The sequence below is a fragment of the Molothrus aeneus genome, chromosome 2 (assembly GCF_037042795.1).
Source record: "Molothrus aeneus isolate 106 chromosome 2, BPBGC_Maene_1.0, whole genome shotgun sequence".
NCBI classification, from domain to species: domain Eukaryota; kingdom Metazoa; phylum Chordata; class Aves; order Passeriformes; family Icteridae; genus Molothrus; species Molothrus aeneus.
The window spans coordinates 53,356,617-53,380,284 of NC_089647.1; the positions used below are offsets into that span (position 1 = coordinate 53,356,617).

At 36.7% G+C, this 23,668-nt stretch overlaps 1 protein-coding gene across 2 annotated transcripts in view; it reads left to right on the plus strand.

Annotated features, from left to right (window-relative positions):
• KPNA3 (karyopherin subunit alpha 3) overlaps positions 1–21,284 on the plus strand; it is a 48,429-nt gene extending 27,145 nt beyond the window's left edge. For both annotated transcript variants that reach the window (XM_066544966.1, XM_066544967.1), the window contains 15 exons: positions 1,030–1,119; positions 1,313–1,342; positions 1,429–1,481; positions 1,565–1,660; positions 3,699–3,784; positions 7,220–7,306; positions 7,710–7,879; positions 9,028–9,072; positions 11,567–11,698; positions 12,847–12,975; positions 14,633–14,737; positions 14,870–14,941; positions 15,056–15,218; positions 16,121–16,215; positions 18,551–21,284. In XM_066544966.1, the coding sequence (XP_066401063.1) occupies positions 1,030–1,119; positions 1,313–1,342; positions 1,429–1,481; positions 1,565–1,660; positions 3,699–3,784; positions 7,220–7,306; positions 7,710–7,879; positions 9,028–9,072; positions 11,567–11,698; positions 12,847–12,975; positions 14,633–14,737; positions 14,870–14,941; positions 15,056–15,218; positions 16,121–16,215; positions 18,551–18,649 (1,452 nt within the window). In that variant the 3' untranslated portion in view covers positions 18,650–21,284. The remainder of the gene's footprint in view (positions 1–1,029; positions 1,120–1,312; positions 1,343–1,428; positions 1,482–1,564; positions 1,661–3,698; positions 3,785–7,219; positions 7,307–7,709; positions 7,880–9,027; positions 9,073–11,566; positions 11,699–12,846; positions 12,976–14,632; positions 14,738–14,869; positions 14,942–15,055; positions 15,219–16,120; positions 16,216–18,550) is intronic.
• Positions 21,285–23,668: the final 2,384 nt, after the last annotated feature.

The window sequence follows — 23,668 nt, forward strand, 5'->3', positions numbered from 1 at the left end:
TACATCATTCTGTTTAGAGGCTTTTTTAGGTATTACAAACCAGGTGTAGTATAATAAAATCTCTTAATGAGTACTGTGCTTATCAGATAATTGGAGACTGAAAAGCCTGCCTTTCCTTGCTAGTATACTAGATTTCTTCTAGATGTTAGAGCTAGCTCTTGCGCTTTTTCAACATTTTGCATCATTAAAGAATTAAATCTTAATTAACTTATAAAAAATCCAAAACCAAATATAAAAAGGTGTTCAGATATATATACTGTATCATCATCTTCCATTGCCTCTTCTGTCTTTGTACCTCTAGACATACCAAACAAATTATAAAGTCTAAAATTTAGAAGAGACCATTTCACAGTTTTGGTATAATACTTTTAATACGTTCTAGATTTGTAAAAAAGTGTAAACAATTGATGATTTGTTTTCTTCCTTTTTAAAGTACTGTTTTATGTCTTCAAATTCATTAAATTAGGAATGTTAAAATGAAATGTTAAATGGGTATTTTAACACTAAAAAGATAATTTTATTCTTTTGTAATTCCTTAAAGGAGCTAAGACTGGAGGATGTCTTGTTTTTTGTCAGAACTTAGGCTAATAGCATGAGTGGGAAATACTGCAAGTGCCAGTGTGCATGGAACATGCTACTTTACACAGAAAATGCAAATAGATGTGACCAGGGAGCTTCAAAACAAGTTTTAGCTGAAAAATAATCTTTCACTGAAAAAGAACTTCTGTTACGTGTGGCTAAATGTTAATATCATGCAGAGCTATGAGTATTGTGAATGCCTGTTAGAAAACTGATCCCCAGAGTGTGACTTTTAATTAATTCAAATGTCATGGATTGTTGTAGATCTGTCTGATTAGCAAGCTGCCAGATTGTTACAGCTAAAATACTGCAAATTCTATTTGCAGCTACAAATGCCTTTAAAAAAAGGCAACCTTATCTATACTTAAATGTTGAAAGGGTCCATTGTGCATCACCACCCTGTACTAATAAGCATTAGAAGTGGCTTTATTTTTTGTCATTTCTTTACAGAACAAAAGAGATGAACATCTTTTGAAAAAAAGAAATGTTCCTCAAGAGGAAAGCTTAGAAGATTCTGATGTTGATGCTGATTTCAAAGCAGTAAGTTCCTTGATTCTGGAATTATTTTTAAAACTTTGGTAGTGTAACTGAACAATATATTCTGTTATCTTACAGTTATCTGAAAGTAAATTTATGAACTTATACACTGTTAAAATAAGTTTTCTTATATTAAATGTTTAAGAAGGCTATAATTTATCTGCAAAATTACTAAAACTTTTTTTTTCTTTTGAAGCAAAATGTAACACTAGAAGCTATACTGCAGGTATGTTATATTTAACTTTTTTTTTAACTAGAAGGGTGTGTTCTGTGCATTTTTAATTTTTACTGTGTTTTTAATTTTTATTTCAGAATGCCACAAGTGACAACCCAGTGATCCAATTGAGTGCTGTCCAAGCTGCAAGGTAAAATAACTAAAGATACAGAAACATAATTTATACATGGTTTTTGTTATAAAAGTTACTTACTTTTACTTTCAATTTCACAGAAAACTCCTATCCAGTGACAGAAATCCACCTATTGATGACTTAATAAAATCTGGAATTTTACCAATTCTGGTAAAATGCCTAGAAAGGGATGATAAGTAAGTATTCTTTTAAAAATCTTCACTGTTACTAGAAATTTGCATTAAGAAAAAAATGATTATTTGAAACAAAACTGAGAATTCCAGCACCATATAATCTGACACAGTGGATCACATTCCATGGTGATAAATCACAAGTTCTCCAGGAATATTTATTCTGCCACTGAAATGTCATTTAATTTTTTCGAGCATGTTTGAGCATATCCAAGTAATGGAGAAAATCTTACTACATTTCTCACTGGGTTTGAATATTTCAGCCTTTTACTAGCTTTTTTTAAGAAACCTGCCACAGACTTGTGTGTATTTGTGTGAAGGCAGAGAACATGCCTGGTTGTGAACAGGGGATTTTTGTAGAATACATTTGTCTTTTCCATTAAGATTATTAGCTGAAGTTTCTGGTTTCTTCTCACTGCAAGGTGTGTTTCGTTCTGGCTCTCTGCTGCTCTCTTATGTGATGGTAGAACATGGTGAGCATGCTCTCTGAGCCTTTATTGGAAAACAAAGAGCTTCAGTAAAGAACATAGAAAACACTGAGCATATAGCTGCAGGCATTTAATGACGTGTAAGAAACAAAACATGCCATATTCAACAAATCTTGAGCCCCTGATTCGGATAGATAGGGATTAACACAATTGAGGTAAATATTTTAGCCTGTCTTTGATCTCAGGCAGACATGAATGTATTTATAGTATTTCCATTTTCAATGTTATTTCTGCAGCTATGAGAGCTAGGAATTTCAAAAATATGTTGTGGTATTTTTGGTATATTTTGATGGCTGCAAAGCTACGAACTGCGAGTAGGGTTTTTTCCGAGCTTGTTTAACAAAACAGTTGCTTAGAAGGCAGCTGACAATAACATTCAAATCAGGAAAGAATTTTAAAATGGGTCATGAACGCTTGTCTGCTCTAGAAGTAAATGGTTCAGTGCTTTGAAAATTTTTTAATTTGAATCTTCTGCTAGTTTTTGTATGATTTACCCTTGTACATATTTAATAAGTCTTTCAAAATTGAACTCAATGTTTTTTTTAAGCAGTCCTTTTAATCGTGATTGCTATATAATATTTAGCAGAGTTATACTCTGAAAAGACTTTGCATAACAAATCATTAAAGCTGTTACTCATGTTATACTTAAAAGCTTATAATGAGAGAAAGAAAAAAGGGACTAACCTAAAACTAGAGTTTTAATACACTTGATCCTAAAATTTAAAGGTTTATAGGTAGCTGCTGAGAGGTGTGATTTGTTTTTACCTCCTTTTTAATTCTTCCCATCCCAAATAAAACCTCAAATTGCTTTGGAAATTAATACACAAAAAAAAATTTAAAAGAAGCCAGTATTTAAAACTATATATAAAACATGACTGATAAAGACACAAAAAGCCATGGAAATGAAACAGTCACCTGACAGTAAATATTCTCTGTTCTTCCTAAATCCAGACACTTACAGTTGTGCTAATGACCGTGGGCTGTAAACTCTTTTGTAGCTTGTAGAACTCTTAACTTAAACAGCAGTTTTCATGCAAACTGTTTTACTAAACTGTGGTTGGCACAGACAGCAGTTGACAGACATCTTGGAAGAGATGTTGTCTCAGCTTTCATGACATTTGTAACTAATTTTATCTGTATTTAATAAGACAGGTGTGATGCTGTCTTTTCATACTGATTGTAGATATTTTGCCTGTCAATGATGGTGCAAAAAAATGTCTGTATCCAAGTATACCAGCTTGCACTTGATCTGGAAGTAGTGGCGGAAGAATCAAGTTTAATTGGTTGTTTGGTTGGAGTTTTTTTGTTACAAATATTAATTCAGAGTGATGAATGGTTTACAAAAGGTCATGGAATGCAAGACCTCTTTTTTTCTTACAGCTTTTTCCCTGAAAAGTGCAGGCTTAGATGTTGGAGTTTTTTAAATGTTAGCCCAGTGGTACTGCCTAAATGTAGAGTATTTCTTATGGATGCAGCTAGCAATATTGAAATGACCCATAAAATAGTCTTCAGATGATGTATCAACTTATAACTAGTATAAAACACTTTCATTACAGTCCTTCATTACAATTTGAAGCTGCATGGGCATTGACTAACATAGCATCAGGCACTTCTGCACAGACTCAAGCTGTTGTACAGTCGAGTAAGTATTACAACTTTAGTTTTTTTGGGGAGGAGGCAGTGGGGGTGGATATTGTGGGAAAAAGAAAGTATTTGGATAACAAATGCCATTTCTTATCAATACCATTAAAGTAATAAATACATGCTTGTCCTGAAGATTTCTGAAAGATTTCTACATTTGCTCTTAAACATAAATCTGCTTGTCACTAACAATCAATGTTAAGGATGCCAGACAGGATTTCCCATAAAGAAGACAGAGAATGACAGAGGACACAATCACTATGACAAAAATCTAAGTCCTTTCTTGTTCTTAGTTTGATTTCTGAAATCATGTACCATTAATTGCTCTGTGGCTAACATTTAAGTTAGGAGTTAATTCTTTCTGCCTCAAAGGTGTGTTCATAAATCTTATTAAAGTTGTTAAATATATACAGTTATGTAAGGTTGCCCATTTAAATACATTGTTAAGAAAATTATCATCCTTTCCTTGTTTGTATGATTAGTATCTCCTGTACACACAAGTTGTTGAACTGCTTTCATTTCTTGTTTAACCAGACAGTGAGAAAGGAAAGAAACTCTAAAGTCAAATGAAGATAAATTAATCAAATACTTTTTTCATTATTCTATCTATAGCTTTTATGGATCAGCATACTTATCTTAAAACAATCACCTTTGTGCTAATATAATATGTTGTCATAAAACACTAGATTATAGATAAGCAAATACATAATAAGCTATCTTTACTTACTCATATTCTCATTTTTATATGGGAAAGTGGTGACGTAGTTGTTTGAATTTTTTTTTTTACTGTATGAACCTGCCTTTCAAATTAAAATGCTGGTTTATATGTTTTCATTGCTAAGAAAATAACTAAATAATTATTAGATTCTGTATATTTATGATACTGGAGCATTATTATTATTATTATTATTATTATTATTATTATTATTATTATTATTATTATTATTATTATTATTATTATTATTATTATTATTATTATTATTATTATTATCCAAAATAAGATTTGGATAAAATTATCTTACCAAAATGAGCTTTGGATAAAAATCCAAAGGCATTAAAACAAAAAAAATCAACATCTTGAATTTGCTTCAAAAGTTTCTGATGCTATTTGGGCACCTCTGTTTTTAGATTGCTTTTGTGGTGTCTAAGTACCTTTGAAAATCTACTCCCAAGTTTTTCCTTCCTTCTCAACTTGTTCATTGGTTAGTCATTGTTTTCTTTCTTTTTCATGTCCCACAATGTTGTCCTGTTTGAATGAAGCTAATAGAAAGGATGTTTATAGTATTAACTTTGCAGGAAAAAATCTTGAAGTAAAAATTAAAAGTAGAATAAAAGTGTGTACAGCATAACTAAAAGCATTATTGTTACCTGAACAATTACTAGAAGTTCAAGTTGGGACATGTTTCTCCCAAAATCTGTTTAGTTAATGCTTGAAAAGAAAATGTGCTAAATGACTTCAGAGAATAAAAAGCATTTTACTCATGAAGAGATAATGGATGAAGTTTAGTCTGAAAGTCTTGCTGCTTTGACTGGGAGATGACCGAGGGAAAACAGTCTCCCAGCTCTTCTCCCTTTAGATAAAGGAAGGGTCTGAGGAAACAAAGCAATAGGCCCTTGCAGCTACAGAAGAGGCTGATGCAGCCTTAATACAAAAGAAGGCATCCTCCTGCAGTCAGGAGGGACAGATGGTACTTGGAAGGCCCAGCAAAAGAGAAGTACTATTTGCACAGAATAGCTCCTGGCAGAAGCCAGTTTGGAGCAGGAATAATTAATTTTTTGCGAGTGGTAGGTCAGAAAACTTCATCTCATGCTGTCTCAGGTTGTCCTCCTGCCTGAGTGCTATTATGAAATAACTTCATTCCTGGTTTTGAAAGCATACCAGGATTGCAGTGTAATATAAACTACATGGTTGACCCTCTTCTCCAAAAGATGTTGAATGCATGTATGGCTGAATTGTAATCTCAGTAATTGCTGAGAAGGAAGCTAAAATATTCCACTTGAGCTAATAGAAGTGGGGTGATTTTATTACAAGAGTGAGTGTTCTTAAGCATCAGTGTGTTGCTGTTCCTGCTTGTCAGTTATAGGCAATGGCTGAATCACTCCTCTGGGGTGGGCAGGGAATTTTAGGTTGTCTTTCTTCTTCATGGCTCTGTGTTTTTCAGGAAAATACATCAGTTTTTTTGCTTATTGTCACTTTACATTATCAACAAAATATTGATTAATGGTTGCTCACAAACTTTTTTTTTTTTAAATTTGTGAAGCTATTTCTGCAAGAAAAATACTCTTTAACGGTATATAAATTGATCTAGTTTATTCAGACTATAGGATGAGTATGATCATAAATAGACTTAAAAAATTGCTGCAAGAGTTACTAAGAGTTACTGTCTTTCAAACAGTATGGCTTGTCTGAAGGAAAACAGTGCATGGGGATAGTAGTGGGATGGTTACTTAGCTCTATCCAATGTATTTAATTCCACAGAGAATGATATCTAAAATCAGTACCACTTCCTTAATTTAGTATGTTGCTGGCATTATATAAGAGAAAATTAAAACATGTCTTGAGCCTGGCAGATGGATGTAAATCTTCACTGCGTGTGGAGAGCTTTGTGGATAATTGGCTAGCTGAGAAAGGCCACTTTGATGTGATACCGTTGGATAAGGTTAGGGCAAACAAGCTGGGGATTAAGTAGTCAGTGTCCAATCACTGACAAGGGTCATGGTGACCTTTGCTGCAACATGAAGATGGGGGAGAAAATCTTTTGCCAGAAAAATGAAGATAGCCTAGGTAGAATAGCCACAAGAATGTAAACATAGAAACAAAATAATCATTAGAGCATAGAAGTAGGTGTGGTTGATTCATGTGTGCTTTAACCAATAATGAGCTCAGCTTTGCAATATGTATAAGCTTCATTAACACCAATATAAATATGTGTGAGCTATCAGTAAACTTTGAGATTTGCTGTTCACGCATATTGTGTGCTGCAATTCTTCCGCCATTCACGACAACTGCATATGGAAACTAACTATAGCCACCTCTTGGGAGGAAGCTATTTTCTTAAAGTCAGGATATGAAGCACGTTTGCACAAGTGGGCATGTCATTCTGCTTGGTATGTGTTGTGATCCTGGATAACTGGAAAATCTGAATTACTGGGACGTGAAACCTCACACCTGCATACTTGAGGGTCTGCCTATTGCTTTGAGAAATATGGGGAAATGTTTGAATGTGGGGAGCACTGTGGATTAATAATTCTGTTCTTAAGCCTATTTTTCCCTTCTCCAGATAGATATAGAAATGTTCAACTCAGGTTTTGTGCACCCTTCATAATAGAAACATTTATAAGGCATGGTGGAGAATCTGTTTTGTGTAAATTAGTGAACATGTTGCTCATATACCAAGATTCAGCGTTAAACAAATCTAATATTTGCATTCTGCAGATGCAGTACCCCTCTTCTTGAGACTACTTCATTCACCACACCAGAATGTTTGTGAGCAAGCTGTCTGGGCTCTCGGAAATATTATAGGTAACTTGTTGTTTTGATGATTTGAATTCAGGGAACGTTTCATTTTAGAACTTGACTTTTTGAACACTGGCATTATCATAAGAGACTATGTTTCCTCTGAATTCTATGTCTTGATGCAATTTTTTTGAAAGTATATAATATGGCCAGAATTACATGTGTACCTCCTGTTTTTTTTCTAAATAATAGTATCACTTGCTATGCAAAATATAACAGGATAAATTTTGTGCTTCCTAAAATATACATACATAACTTTACGTATGTATATTTAATTAAATATGACCTTTTAGTAGTAGATTATTGGTGAGGAAACATAGAATTTCAGTATCCCAACATGTCATTGCATACATTTCAAGATTCTCCATTTTTAATGTAATTTCTTTTGCAACAATTTTCATTTCTGTAGGTGATGGTCCTCAGTGTAGAGATTATGTCATATCACTGGGAGTTGTCAAACCTCTTCTGTCCTTCATCAATCCCTCCATTCCCATCACCTTCCTTCGGAACGTCACATGGGTCATTGTAAATCTCTGCAGGAATAAGGACCCCCCACCGCCTATGGAGACAGTTCAGGAGGTAAATAAAGAATTATGAGACAGATAATGTTTTATACTCTGGGCTGCAGGCCAAATGTTTTACATTGTCATACTATGAATTTTTGCATGTTTTTTGTCACTGCACATGTGTTGTGCCACTATCATATGTTAGATGAAATAATTTGACCAATTTACTTGCTACAGCTGTAATAAAGCTATTTGTAACATCTGAAAGGGAGTAAGACTAAAGTGATGAGCTATACAACAAAAAAATTAACATACTAGAAAGTATTAAAATAGTCAGCATTACATGTTTTCACTAAAAATAAAAAGGCCACAATGTGATTCTGTACATAGAAGAATTCAGATGTAATTATTTTCAGCAAGAGGAAGCGTAAGTAAACAGTGACATGTAGTACGGTTTGTGTTTCAACTCGGTGTGCACATGCAGCCAATGCCAAGTCCCAGCCTGAGCAGAAATCCTGAAAATCCTTTTAAACTGGTGAACAGAGCAAATGCTTGGTTCATAATGTTGGCACAGTTAGTAAAATTGAGCTATTTGACTAGAACTGTAATTGTAAGTAAAGTTCTTGATTTTAAGATAAATTCAAAAGTGTGGATACAGTTTTTGAAGGCATGTGAAGTACGTTACTATTAACAGCTAAACTTTAATGACATTTTAAAAATGAAGCAGAGAAACAAGAAAACTTTTGCACGTAATGCTTTACTAACTAAAGCACTCTGTTCAAAGCAGTTTTATCACAGCCCAGTTTTATATTTTCTCCATTTGTGATTATAAAAAATTAAACTTTAATCCAACAGGTTTATATATTGATATTTGGCTAATAATTTTTGTGTGTGATAATTAAACTTTTAAAATATTAGCAGGGTATCTTACCTCTGTTATTTGCTTGTTTTCCCTCAAAATACAGTCTACATTCTGTGTCTGGAATCTAGTACTGTCTCATATTTTCAGAAATTTGAAATACAGATACTCAGATATTTGAAATACAGAGAGATAATACAGATATTTTTATACATACTTTGAGGGAATGACCAGCTGCTGGAAAGTATGTGACTACAATATACTAAAGCAGACTCAAACTAAGCTTTGTGATTGTAATACTTGGATTCATAATTTTACCACCAATTTTGTTCTACTGTAATGACTGATAAACTTCTTTTCAGATTTTGCCAGCATTGTGTGTTCTCATTTACCATACAGATATAAACGTAAGTAATTTCTAAAGTTTTAGATATTTAGATTCTTTGCTTTCTCTAGAAAGATAATGCTGCAGGATTTTGTTAAAGTAGTAAACTTGTGTTTGTATGTTAATTTATGTATCATTAAATCATAAATGCATAATTAAATATGAAGACTAATGTGACTGTAGCCATTCAGAGCATGAAAAAGAAAGTGCAAATACCATTTCTGAAATACCTTTTGTAGAAGATGGCATTTTTTATCCTGTACGTTTGAAGTGGCTTTAAAAATCCTATCTTTAATTGAGCACTAGAAAATTAAAGTGTCAGCTTTACCATCAGCTGCACTTTAATTCTGCCCCAGGTTATAATTTTGCCTAGATGATATGTAATATGTGTAAAAAAAATTAGATGTAATTCTGTATATCAGTCCAGTAAAATATTGTGATCATAAGGGTAAACCTGACTTCTGTACTTGTTGGGTGCCTGACTTTGCAACGTTTAATTAAGGAAATCACGTATTAAAATATATTTAAACAAACAGCAATAAACTATTGTTTTGTGGCACCTTTGACAACCTTCATGTTTTTAATACTAAACCTTCAGTACTTCCCACATTCCTGAATCGTGAGTTTGCCTGTGTTTTTCCAAGTAATGTCCTAGGGAGTGGATTTATCTCATCAAGCCTTATATATTGGGACTTCAGAACAGACATCTGTGTAACTGACAGATGTTGAGCTGTTTTTCTCCTCCTCCTATCAGGATTTTGTAATCCCTGTAGTGATCTTTTAGTTTAGGGAAGAGGGAATTGAACCCTTGTGTTGGGTTTGGGGATAAAATAAAGCATGAGATCAGTGGGACTGTCGTTTGTTAGTTCAGCACTGTAGTAGCAGTGTTTCTGCTGCTTTTTTAATGGTGAAGTGGGCTTGCCTCCACAAAATATTTGTACAGTTTAAGCTGGGATTTTGCCAGGGTTTTCCCAGTGTAATGTGAGTGGGAGACAGCACATGGTGACTTTTCAATGAGTAATTTGGACAAAGCTGAACAGAATTCATTGCAAAACCGAATACACTTCTAACCTGTAGGCTCTTTTTTTTTTCTGCCAAATTTTAAAGCTTTTTGCAAGCAATGATTGTATGAGAGCTTATTGATGTAGGTATGAGACTGTGATGCCAGGTTTTGACTGATCTCAATTAGGGTGTCCGTCATTTTGATCCTGAGAGTCAGGTGCTAGTTTGGAGGTACCAGTCTGGTCCCAGCCTCTCCGTACTGGAGCAGCAAACCTATCTTTGGAGATGAGTCAGTGATGCAGGTAGGTCAGCCCACAGTCCTGTGAGTGCTTCTGGCGGCTGCTGCTCTCGTCACCAGCAGGGCTGTGGGGTAGCAAACTGGTGAGGCACCATCTCTCACTGCTTCTGCTGCCAGAGTGGCTCCACTGCAGCACAGGAGGTGAGGGCAGCAGCAGGCTGTGGCAGGAAAGCCTTTGGGCTGTGCTGGCTGGCATCCGGAGCTGGGTGGCTGCAGCTGGGTCAGGACTGTGAAGTCCTTCCTGTGCTCTAGTACTGCAGTATTCAGCTGTTCTCATAGCTGGAAATTGTAAATGGCTATCTGTTTTAAAAGTAGGCTAGATCTAGCTACCTCAACAGATTATGTCCTTAGTAGGATCCAGATTTCTTTTCCTGCAGTTCCTAACATCATCTCTATGTGATGTGATATCCCTCTCTGCTCGCATTATTTCTGCTTCAGGTACTACCTTTCAGTGACTAACTTTTGTACCTGTCTATTTTTGAGGGCTTCTAATCATCCTTATCAAATCATCAGTGACTTTTTTTTCTTTTAAGATTCTCAGATGGCCCTGCATGATAGGCATTTCTCTGTGGGTTTTGCTTTGCTTGAACACTTCAACAGTTGCCACATTACAATAGTTGCCAGTCCTTTAGTTGGTATGAGAACTACTTTCCTTTGCTGCTTTTTATTCTTAATATGAAGGCAGGAAAAGGCATGCATCCAGACTTGTTTGCAGTTTCACTTCAGAACTGCACTATGGATCAGAAATGCTAAGATGTCCAATGGATTAGAGACTTAAGGGAATTTATGTATTCTGTAATCATAAGATAGCACAGCTGACAAATTACAGCTATGCTAAGGAAGCTGTATTGGTATTTTCTTCAGAAAGTTACTAGCACAACTACTTACCTGAGCTGGTTGTCTATCTTGGAAATGCAAATCAAGCCCAACAGTTTACCTTTGTGAGATGATGTATGCTGTCACTTTATGCACCAAAATGTGGACATACAGAAATTACTCTGATGGAACAAATGGCCCTGGTTTTCATAGTTGTACATAATAATCTAACATATTACTGATTAGGTCTTATCACAATCATGTTTAAGTTTTTCCTATAACTAAATTGCATGTTTTCCCCTCTCCACCCCAGACAGTAGAATGTTGTTCACTAAATTAAGCCTTCGTTATACAGATTTTTTCTGTTCAATGTGTAAACCCTATTCTCTCCAATTTGTAGATTCTTGTGGACACCGTTTGGGCTTTGTCCTACTTAACAGATGGTGGAAATGAACAGATACAAATGGTGATTGATTCGGGAGTTGTACCTTTTCTAGTTCCCCTTCTGAGTCATCAGGAGGTTAAAGTTCAAGTAAGTCTGATTCAGTTGTGTTTGAATAGTCCTTTGTATGCTGTTTGCTAAAAATAATGTGCCTTACAGTATTTATTAGTGGAGTTAGTGAGACGAACATTTATAGCTACATTTTGCGTAGGTAAAATGAACAAAAAATATTACCTACACTGAGGAAAAAAATGTTAAAGAGAAATAAAACTCAAGCAAAATAGTACTAACCCAGTTTTAAGTAGTGACAGGTTAAACATTAACTTCTGTTATGTGATTACCAGGGGTGCCTTCCTTTTGTAGTCCTAAAATATTTAATGACAATAGATTTTATGTTTTCCAGAATTCAAGTAATATCCACTTTTTCTGGTGCTGCATACATGGTTGTGCATGTTCTATCTGAATAGTTCATGGAAATCAGTATTTTGGAACCTTTAGAGTATGGAAATATTTGTGAATGCTGAGTCCTTTTAGTAAAGTATATTTGTAATTAGCTGTGAAAGGTTAGCTGAGCTTACTTGATTAATTTTAAAGACAATGTGAAACTAAAAGCTAGTTAATGTGTACTGGGTTTTTTATGACCCATCTGCTGTAATACAGAGATCTTCTATATATCTGTGCATTTGACACATTTGTTTAGTTTGTACTTTGGATGAGATTTGGCTGTCTTAAAATTTGTCAGACTAGTTCACTTGATGGAAGAAGTCTCTCCAGTATTCTGTCACTTGTAAAGCATTTACTGACCAATACATAAAGATGTAAAGTCAATTTCTGAAATCACCTGAGACTCAATAAGTAGTTGTGAGGTTTTGAATGCCGTAGTGGGGAGCTAAATGGAGCAGTGAGCAACCTCAGCAGACATAGAGCCTAGAAGCTGTTGTTGGAATTGTAGCACAGATCAGGTACATGATGACTAATCTTCTAAGGTTTTAATATTCTTTTAATTTCTAATGTTTGCACTTTTTGAGTTGAGCTGCAGTGTATTTATTTTGTAATGTACTGTGTCTTTTGATGAACCAGTATCCATTTTTCTGATGTAGCTCAGAGGATGAAGTGCTAAATTGTATTTTGCAAAGTGTTTTTATAAAGAGATATCTTAAAATGCTCTTTGTTATAGCGTAAGTAACAGCAATGTCTTTAACATGCAATTTTTTTTCCTTCCCACTTTGGATATTCAGACAGCAGCACTGAGAGCAGTAGGCAACATAGTAACTGGTACTGATGAGCAGACACAAGTTGTTCTCAATTGTGATGTTTTGTCTTATTTCCCACATCTCCTGACGCATCCAAAAGAGAAGATAAACAAGGTATGATTTGTTTCTTCCTAACTTAGTATTTTTTTTAAGACATAAAACAGTAGCCTGTGGAATATTACAGAAGAATTTCCTACAGCTGTTATTTCCGGCATGTGAGCAATTTTGTATAAAGATGCAGCCTTTGAGGCTGGTGCTTAATTAGGACTGAAACCAAGCAGCCATAGTGAGTATCCATGCATTGGTGTTGATGCCTCGTGCTTTCTGGGAGGACTGAAGGGTTTTGCTTTGGAGTGAGATACTTTTTCTTTTCATTTGCAAAGTGAATAACTGGCTAACTTCAGTTACAGTTTGTCATAATTTTAGTTGAGTCCAGTGAGTTGCATAAGACCAATGCAGTTTTCCCACTTCACCTTTTCATAGTGAAGTTGGTTCACTTGTTCATCTTCATCTTCAAGGAAGGAGGGTGTATCACTGTTCTTCCCTGAAAATTGTATGCATTTCATCTCCTTCCTTTTGGCAGAAATAACTTCACTGCTGCAAGGCTGAGATGGAATAGGGAGAGTTTGATCAAAGTGATCAGTGCCTCTTTTTCCAGAGCTGTATTTCGTCTTATTTGGGGTTTTTTAGTCATTGTGCTATCTTCCATTGCAGAGATGGTCTGGTTGAGCAGAAGGCTTTTTTGTTTCGATTATGTAATTCCCCCATATAGTGTATCATTGAGGAAAAATCTATTTGTGAGGAATCTCTGTTTCTTCAGGCCCTGTCAGCTGTGAAGATCTCTGAAGAAGTTATCTTTGACAGTCAAACTGATGTGATTTATTTTTGCCTTACCTCTTAACTTTCACAAAAGAGTGATGAAGAGCTCTTTTGAAGGGCAGGGAATTATTTTTGTACCAAAAAAAAAAAAAAGTCCAGAAATGCTTTCAGTTTTGTTTCAAGTCTATATTGTGAGAGGCAAATAGAAATAAAATACACGTCCCTAAAAAAGTGGAAACCCATGGGTTTTTTTCCTGCAGTGCTTCATAATTGCCTTCTTGCCACATCTTTTACTCAAGATAGGAGCCTTTTTAAGATGTTCTGGATTGTCATGACAAGTATCCCCCTTTGTAACTGGGAATTTATAACTGCCATCAGATAGGTGGTAGCCATGTGGATGAACCTCCTGAAGGAGTAACTGCTGAGCAAAGTCACAGGACAGTGTCATGTGTGATACTTGAACGGGATTTGTGGACACCACTTCATGTTACATGAAGAAAATGGGAGGTGGAGTCTTCCTTTTATCATAGCAGAAAGGTACTACTGAGCTGTCAGTAGCAGGATTACAGGGCAAGTCCTTTTTTTTATGATGCTTTACCAGTTTTCCTGTTTTCCTCATAAAACTGATTGAAAGTTTAAAGCCTGTCTGTGAGTCCAGCAGTGCAAAGTGGATATAAGGCACACATTTCCGGATGTATGGAGACACTTCTTGTGTGAGAGAGAATCTGGCCCTGTGAATCAATCATATTAATTTTACATTGATTCCTTTTATCTTTGACAGTACAATAAAAGTTTGTGTGCTAGAAGCACTACTGAGGAGGAGGAGGCCTGTTTAGTGATTGCTCATTGTATGATTTTAGGTTTTGAGGTGGTCAGGTTTGGTTAAGTTCTTTTTTTCATCTGCTGACTAGTTTTTAAAAGTGTTCTACTTTTTTGCTTTATCCCGTTGTAGGAAGCAGTTTGGTTCCTTTCCAATATCACAGCAGGAAACCAGCAACAAGTTCAGGCTGTAATAGATGCTGGGCTAATCCCCATGATCATACACCAGCTGGCTAAGGTCAGTCAAGCTATCAGCTATGCAAGTTGTCATCGTCTTTTTATAAATCTGACATGAGGAGTTTGTGATTTTTAATAAGTTTGACAGATGTTTCCATGCTGATTTTAATGAGCTATTAATTTTATTTTTCAGGGGGACTTCGGGACACAAAAGGAAGCTGCTTGGGCAATTAGCAATTTGACAATAAGTGGGAGAAAAGATCAGGTATGTGTAGCAGGATTTCAAGCTGTCACTAAAATGTTGCATATGCAGCCATTTATGTAAGAAGCACAATGCTGAAATTTTTGTTGTTGTTGTTGTTTGTTTTTAATTATTTAGGTTGAATACCTTGTACAACAAAATGTAATCCCACCATTCTGCAATCTACTCTCAGTAAAGGATTCTCAAGTGGTGCAGGTGGTGCTGGATGGCCTGAAAAACATCCTGATAATGGCTGGTGATGAGGCTAGCACAATAGCTGAAATTATAGAAGAGTGTGGAGGTAAGAACTTACTAGGCTTTTAAAAAATTTAATTGGCTGGATGTTATTCTGTCCTCCCCTTGCTGCTGTTGATGTTTACTGTAGTGTTATTTAACATAGGCTATTTGAGTAAACAAGGGAGACTTTTTAATGAGAGACATTACCTTTTTTTTTCTCTTTATTTCAGTTTGGAGATGGCTGTGTAGAGGCAATTGTTGAAGGAGCTTTCTGTAGCATAGGTTTTTTAGGTTTCAATGAGAATTGTAATTCTTTTCATTTGATAATTGCACATACTTTGTCCTGTGGTAAAACACACAATTCTTGCTCCAGTTCATTGCCCTGGAAGCAGTTTTAGGATCACAATTTCATTACAGAGCAAAGCAGGATGAGAAGTCTTTTCAATATCACAATCCAAGTTGTAATGTATGCTAATTAGTGTATTATAATAAAGAAATACTGAAGAACGTAATGTACTGGAAGCTTTTCCCTTGTGTTATTCCATATCCAGTTTGAAAATGGGAGTAGTCTTTTAGCTGCTTTGTCACCTTGCTGTTTTAAACTTACAGCCAACACACAAACGTAGCCACTTCTTTTTGGGGATACATAGAAACCACAGCGACTAACCCAAAAGTTATGTAGTAGACAGAAGTTTTAAAAACTAAAGAGTTTTATCTAAATAAAGAGAAGACTCCATTATCCATTGCTTATAAAATGGAATATTCCCTGGCATATAAAGTTCACAAACTACTTCTCTATCCTCTTAGAGACAAAGATAGCTGCTGTGTAGATCGTATTTTCAAACTGAGCTACATCTTTTCTAGTGTGTTTCAGTAGTAATGTTTAATTATTTTTCTTATTTTTCTAAAGTAGTCAGTAACTCTGGTTTAATCTTGCAAAACTCTTCTCCATTTTCTTTTATTCAGGATTAGAGAAAATTGAAGCCTTGCAACAGCATGAGAATGAAGACATTTATAAACTAGCATTTGAAATTATAGATCAATATTTCTCTGGTGATGATGTAAGTATGCTAAAGATGGAAACGTATATGTATTGTGCTCTTAGCTCAGTAAGTACATTGTCACTGTTCCTCAGCTCCAGTGGTCATGAACATACATTATCTCCCAAGTCATTTTTCCTGGTCCTTGCTCAGTAGTTTCCCTCAATTTAAAGTCTTTGAAGAGTTTCTCAATACCAGGACTTTCCTTCAGCAAAATCTAGAGGACTACTCTAGTTTTGCCTAACAAATTGATCAATGCTCACTTAGTTTTGTCAGATTGACGTGTAATTACTTGTGATTGGAATCTAAAGAGTTCTCTGGCTCTCCTTTTTATTTTCTCTCCTTTTTTATTTTCTCCTACATCAGTCTTTGAAAGGGGCAGCAGATCCTTACTTTCAGAAAAATGTTTGTATTTCAACTGTATTTGCTCAGTCTGGATTCTGCAGTGAAAAGAGTCATCAAAACTATTAACGCTTTCTGCAGCTGTTTGATCTAGTATTTTGTGGCACCTAGGATAGGTGTTTTGACCCTCTGGTTCTAGCTCCTCCTGCTACTGGCTGCTTATGAATTCCCGAGGAGCGCTTCAACATGCAGTTCAAAGACTAATTACCTTTTCTAGGCTTTGCAGGGTGTCTGTAGTTCTACAGCCTAGTAGAACTATGTTTTCAGTACTTCTCTTACATAGAGCTGGCATTTAGAGAGTTCAAACTTCAGGAGTCAATAATTTTCAATTCATGGGCCCATTATATGATTGGGAAGTTAGTCACCAGAGGTTAAGATTTGTGAGAAGTTCCCTATGCTTGTAGTGATTCTGTGAGTAGTGTCCTAGAGTCTCCGCAGAGACTCTAAAACTTCTGTGTCTAACTGAAAAGTGCAGTCTGGTTGATGTGGGTGGAAAATATCTCTGTTGAGGTTAGTACTCCCTTTTTTGCATTTACTTTTTACATTAATACAATTTAATCTATGCCTGATGGGCTGAATATGCCTGCTTTACTCAAGAGCAGGACTTTCCTTCAGATTCTTATGTTGTTACTATGTTTTCTGGAGCTTCTGACACTCAGATGTAGGAATTCCATAATTGCTCCAGGGAGACAAGAGATTGGTTATGGTAGCCTGATTGGCAGTGTTATGATGGACTCTCCAGGAGTGATCTTGCCTTCTATCACTTCAGGAGCTTCTGTATTCTCATGAGACGTTGCTGGCTCCTTGATGTCCCTTCATTGCTAATCCCATCTGTTCCTTTGCTGAGCCCTGTAAAGTGCACTGCCTGTACTGTAGGACCAGCACTAACAGCTTCCTGACTTCAGTTTTGTGTGTTAAAGGCAGGTGAGCTTAGGTGGGGTTACTTTGTAGTATCCCTGCAGAAGGCAGAAGTGCTAATTTATCAAGACAAAAATGTTTTGTGAAACGTTCTGAAACCAGACTCAGTCTTCATGTGGGCATGACGTGCAGATTGTTGTGGTCACAAAAGGCCTCAATCTCTTCCCCCTGCTTTAAACAGTGTCACCCAAAGTCAAGAGAAAGATTTTGGATGAGTCAGTTCTGATGTGTGCACTACTGCAAGGCCAGGTCTCTCAGATAGCTCTTCAGACCCCCGCATGCAAAGGCTCTTTCCTGCTTCAGAATGACACATGACCTCAAATGAGGCTCAGAGAGCAGTGCAGCTGGTGATTTGCAGGAGGATGGGTAGGGTTTGAAGTTGTGCATTTTGTTGCTACTGACCATGTTATTTGCTATTCCTTGAGGCTGTAAATACCAAATTCTAACAGCTCAGAGGAAGCTGGGTGAAGTTGGCTGCTGATGCCTTTCACTCTGTATCAATAGAGCAATGAATACTGTTGATGTAAAACCAACTTCAGATTTTGTGCTTATGAGACTGCTCTGAAATGAGTTCTAAATCCTTCAAATTCTGATAGGAGATACTAAGTCTATTAAGCTTTATATAAGTATTTCTATCAGCTGCTGATAAAAATATATTTTCATGTTGAAAGAAAATGGGAGAAAATACAAAACTAATTTTGGAATCCACAACTAGTTATTAGCCAACTCCAGAAGTACTAAAAATTGGCACTGAAAATTAAACTGCATAGCTAAAATAGCAACTGCTTTGACCAAACAGCAGCACTGACCCTAAATTACCATAAAAATTTTCTGTTTCCCTAATGGTATTAGAACAGAGTTGATGTGTTGTTCTTTTTAAACATATTTGGAGAATTTAATTGGAAAAACAGATCTAATTTTACTGCGATAATACTTTAAAAAAAAAGAAAACATGAATGTTTGTGAATTTCTTCTCTGTGTACCCAGTGATGCAGGAAATCAGCCTCTCATGTGTTTCTGCTGTTGTGTTTTGTAGATTGATGAAGACCCCAGTCTCATTCCTGAAGCCACTCAAGGAGGTACTTACAACTTCGACCCAACGGCCAACCTTCAAACAAAAGAATTTAATTTTTAAGTTCAGAAAAAGTGCAGCTTCTGTTGTCCCACACCAGTACGAAGCACCACCAGATGGCTACCAAGTGAAGAAACAAAAGGCTCCAAGACACACATGCCTCTTCGTTTTGATGCTTCTAAAGCAAGCCATGTATTGGTCACTTTGCAGTTGCCAAACATCACTATCACATGGACTGTAAATGCATATGCATGATCTCTTAAACTATTTCAGAATTCTTTTTAACAGTCCCAACTACCTTTTTTTGCCTTTTTCCTGGTGCCACATGCTGACAACCGCAATCTGCAGTTTTGTTAAGAATATTCCATAGTGGTGGCACATTGGCTTTCCACGGAAAAGTAGCTTCTTTGGAAAATGGTGCGCTGTGGATCAAGACACTTTGGTATGATGCATACATTTTGGAAGACTTTACAGGGGCCCAATTTGCTCTGAGCCTCCATCATCGTCCTCCACAAACATATTTTCATAAACTTTATGTGGAAGAATAGATTCAAAAATGCAAGCCAAATGAATTTCATTGGTGAAACTGAAATAAAAGTAACTTATAGAAACACAACACTTGGCAATTGATTAAACACTTAAGTTTAAAAGAAACAAAAAAAACTACTTCAGCTATCAGTAATTGATGTGTGTTCATTAACTGCCTCAGAAACCAGGGTTGGAGAATGAACTGTAGATTTGGACTGGTAAAGCTTTTGCCATTATACCTAATTTTTGAGAACAGCGAGCCCTATTTGACCACTCACTTCAGCCTGTGTGTTCCTGCTGTTTTGAAGTAATCAAATGCTGTGCATGGTATTTTACCTGAGCTACAACCTGTTATGGACTTGAACTTCTGTTTAAGCTGAAAGCAAGAGTCCCAGACTGTAGAAAAAAATTCTGTCCAAAAATGTATTAGTTAAAAAGAATCTTGCTTTCAACTTTCAGTAGTCAATATCTTCTGTTTGAAATTGATAATTGGATATGGTTGATTTATATTGGGTTTAAACTGTGGAGCTTTCATGTTTACTGTAATTTAGTCTTAAACTATTTTTTACTTAGTAACCAGTGCTTATGATGATGTGGTTGGCAACAAACCAGCAACTACTTAGAAGCGTCATAAAAGCTTCATTCTTGGAGTATTGGAAGAATAATTCACAAGTTAGTCTCAAATCTTATTCATGTGATTAAAAACATACAAACTGGTTGATGTGTGAGGCTGTATTGAAGCTGCCGTTACTCAGCGTAAACCTGATGTGCAGCGCACATTAAATAACTTTCTATAGGGTATGTGAAGTCATTGCTTTTGGAAAATCGCCTGACCCAGTCACTCTCAAAGGGATTTTGGTATTGCTGGGGCAAAGATCGGTAATTTTGAAATTCTGTAAGCTATCACACAAACTGGTTTTGTTGCTGTTGTTTACTGGGTGTAATTTCCCAATGCATTGATGTGAAGGGATAGAAAAATCTAAACTAATTTAGTTATTGGATGTGGGTTGTATTTACTGTGATGAAGATAAGGACAGATGCCATCAGAGCTTTGTGGATCAGCTGTTTTTCCACTGATGAACAACACATAGCAGGTGTGCATTCATTAAATATATATCTGCCAAGGTGGAGCCACTTTAAAGAGTGAGTTGTCTTGTATCTCAGCTGGATACAAGCGTATGTTTAAACTGCAAGATTTTTACTTGCTAGATAATCTGTTTTAATATAGTGGTTTGGCCTCTGATTATTTATAGGTTTTATAAATTTTAGAATCAATTTCTCTTTAAGGTGGCTCAGATTTTTCAACTCTTGTGCACATAAAATTGAGTTGAAGTTCATTGTGCCTTTTTTCTTTTCCCAGAAGTTGAGTTGAAGCTTCATATGGTAACTGCATCCTATTCACACACTATAGTCTAAAATCTTGAAACTGTGTGGTGTTCGCTAAAAAACTAAACAATAAAAAGTCAAAGTTAGGTAAGGTCACAAAGTTTTTGTGAAATTAGAGTTCCAGCAGATGTTATTGTGAACAAATATTTCCCCCTTCTAATTCAGTCTAGTCTCCAATACACCATATAGACTGATGCATACCTGGTTCAGCCTACGCTCACTGTTGTTCTAGAGATGACATGCAAATTGATGATGAGACAACAGTTTCCCTCTCCTGTCAAGATTCGACCCTTTTCTTGCACTCAATGCATTACAATAAAAGTGAACATCGGAGAACTGGGTAAGGCAGGTGAAAGTGCCTGCTCAGTTCTTTCTGCTGTGACCTTATCAGCTTTTGATTGGGATTGCACCATTTCATAGTTAATAAAGGAAACAAAGTATATTGCTGCACTTTTACGTTTTCAGAACAGTGTTTAAAATTGCATTGTTTTTATTATTTTTTTAAACTATCAGTTAAAATAGACTAAAACGTTCTTTCAAAGAGGCATCTAAATGTGTTCCTAATTTTGTATATGGGCTTAGGTTTTGTAACCAATAAAAAGCTGCTATCAAATACTATAAAACATTCAAGAACTTATTTTGAAGGTTATGGAACTGCTTAGTCTTCATGGATTGACTTAGGGGTTTTTGTCTTTGACTAGATATTAGTTAGCAGAACTCCGCATCAAAGTTTGAAGTATGTTACAAGTATGAATAAAGCAAGCTAATGCAGTCATCTCTGAAACTTTGGATACGGAGTTTTATACTTTGTATGGAGATGTTTCCCAGGTGTGTACAGGGGGCTCTGGTAAGTGGGCTGCAGCTGTTCCATGTAATTATTGAAATAGTGACTTCAGTTCAAGGGCTTGAAGGAGGACCAAGAATGTCAAGGAACTTCCACAGTTGTCTTCTACCTCCAGAAACATCCTTTCAGGCTCCTGGTCCAAGGCTGATTGCTGGTTCATCATTAATTTAAGCTCAGGATGCTGCACAAGGGGAGCCCAGCTCCTGCCCGGTGTGGGCTGGGAGGGAGTGTGCACCAAAACTGGCCTTGGGCCCAACAGCCTTTCATGGCCAGTATCCCTCCCCCTGGCCCAAGTGACCCCATTGGGGTGCTGCTTGGGAACAGCTTGGAAGTGTCAGAGACTTGCACTGTCCAACAGCCTCCTAATTAGTACAGTCCTGCTTTAATTACGGGACAGCACCAGTGGAAGGGGAGACCACTTGAAAGGTGCCTGTGACTGCAGCAGTGGCTTTGCCATCCTTTCTGTGTCAGTTGGCTGAGCCACCTGGAGAAGCCCCTGTCTCCATGGGTGGGAGATGGAGAAGAGCTTCCAGTGCTGTATTTAAGTCTTTGCAAATGTTCATCCATGGGGATATAAAGGAAAAAGATTTCATAAGAACCTAAGTCCCATTTCCAAAAGCTGTTTAATCCCTTTGGTTCCTTCAGCTTTCAGGTGACAAACTGACTTGTGTTGGGTTTTTGCAACCTGATAATCATCCTCTAGATCCTACCTGGAGGACTTGAAAGACTACACTGGAATAAATAATGCATTATTTTAAGACATGTCTTGTTTAGAAAGAGTAAAATGCAGATGATCCTAATGTTCCCCATACTTGTAAAAATACAGACACTTCCATATTGTTTGCTTGATCTGCTAAACAGAAATGAGTAAGAAGAGCCACTAACAGGTAGATGTTTCATTGATTTTTTTTAATCTCAGCTGGGGCCTACTTTGTTATTCGGCTCTTCTCTAATGCCCTCTAGATTCTGAATGTCATTCAAACTAGTCCTTTCCACCAAATGCAGTGTGTTGTGTTCCTTCTATTTTGTTGCATAAAATGTATTCCTTTTTGTGGCATAATTACACTTCTATTCAAACGTATGTAGGACAACAAATTATGCCAAGCCATTAGGAAGCCCTTTTCAGGAAGAAAAGGATAAAAACCCAATCAGTAGAAAACTGAGGGCTCCAGCAGGCAAAGCCTTGGGAGATTTTGCTGCAGGGGTTTGTTATGATTGTCACTGTCACCTTGACAGCAGTGTGAGCTGGAGCTGCCTGAGATGCACAGGTTTGGTCTGCTTCAGGCTGGGACATTATTTGAGGCTGCTCAGGAAAACTGCCCTGTCTCAAGATGCAGAGGTAGGAGCTAGAGCAGCTTTCTACTTCCCTGATCCCGGTTTGTGTGTGCACCATCCTGCCACAGAAACGTGATGGGCAGGTCTGCTCCGTGCTGCTGCCTTGGCCTGGAGCTCTCCAGCTGCTGCTGCAGGCACATGAACTGCTTTGTGTGCAAATGCACTCATGATACAGCTTTCTTGAGCAGCAGCCCAGTTTGTAAAGGAACTTAAAAGCTGATTTTTTTCCAACCTTAGTTGTAAGGTTTTAATGTTGGAGAGATAGCTACCTTGTGTACCACACCTAAGAATGTTATAAGATTATTCTTTTGTTTTAAAATGAAGGTTGGAGCCTTTAGGCTGCTGCCTTCATCTGTAGCAGTAGAATAGGTGAATGTCACCACACAACCTCAGAGGAAGAATGGCAAGTTCTGTGAAGGATTTAGGTACCCTGCAGGAAGACTCTTCCCTGGACGTGTTGGGGGAGCTGCAGGAGGAAGTTGGTTCTCCGTTTGCTCCATACACTAAATAGGCTCAGGGACACACAAAGGTGTGGAACATGGATGAACCATCCTCTTTCCTAAGTAGGGTCCTGTGGAAAACTGGTGGTTGGATTTTTTTAATGTGCTGAAATGAAGTGTAAGGGAGCTCATGTCTGCCTCTGCTATTTGCAGGCTGATCATCTTTAGTGGCTGTATTTGATTGTTTTTAATCCTGATTCATGGAGCCAGATGATCGCCCATACAAAATTGTTTGTACACAAAGAGGGAGGATGAAATTGAAGTATTTTGCCAGTAGGCTTCAGCAAGGTCAGTTGTAGGTTTGTGCAGAGGGATGCTCAGGGGAAGCTGCAGCTCTTGCCCTGAGATTAGACTCATCACTGTTCTATCTGTTTGATGCAGTTTGCAGCTGGTTTCCCCTACATTTTGTACTTTTATATCCCGGTAGAGCTCCCTGAAATCTGCATACTTCTGCATGTTATAACATTGAAAATATGGGATAAATTCCTT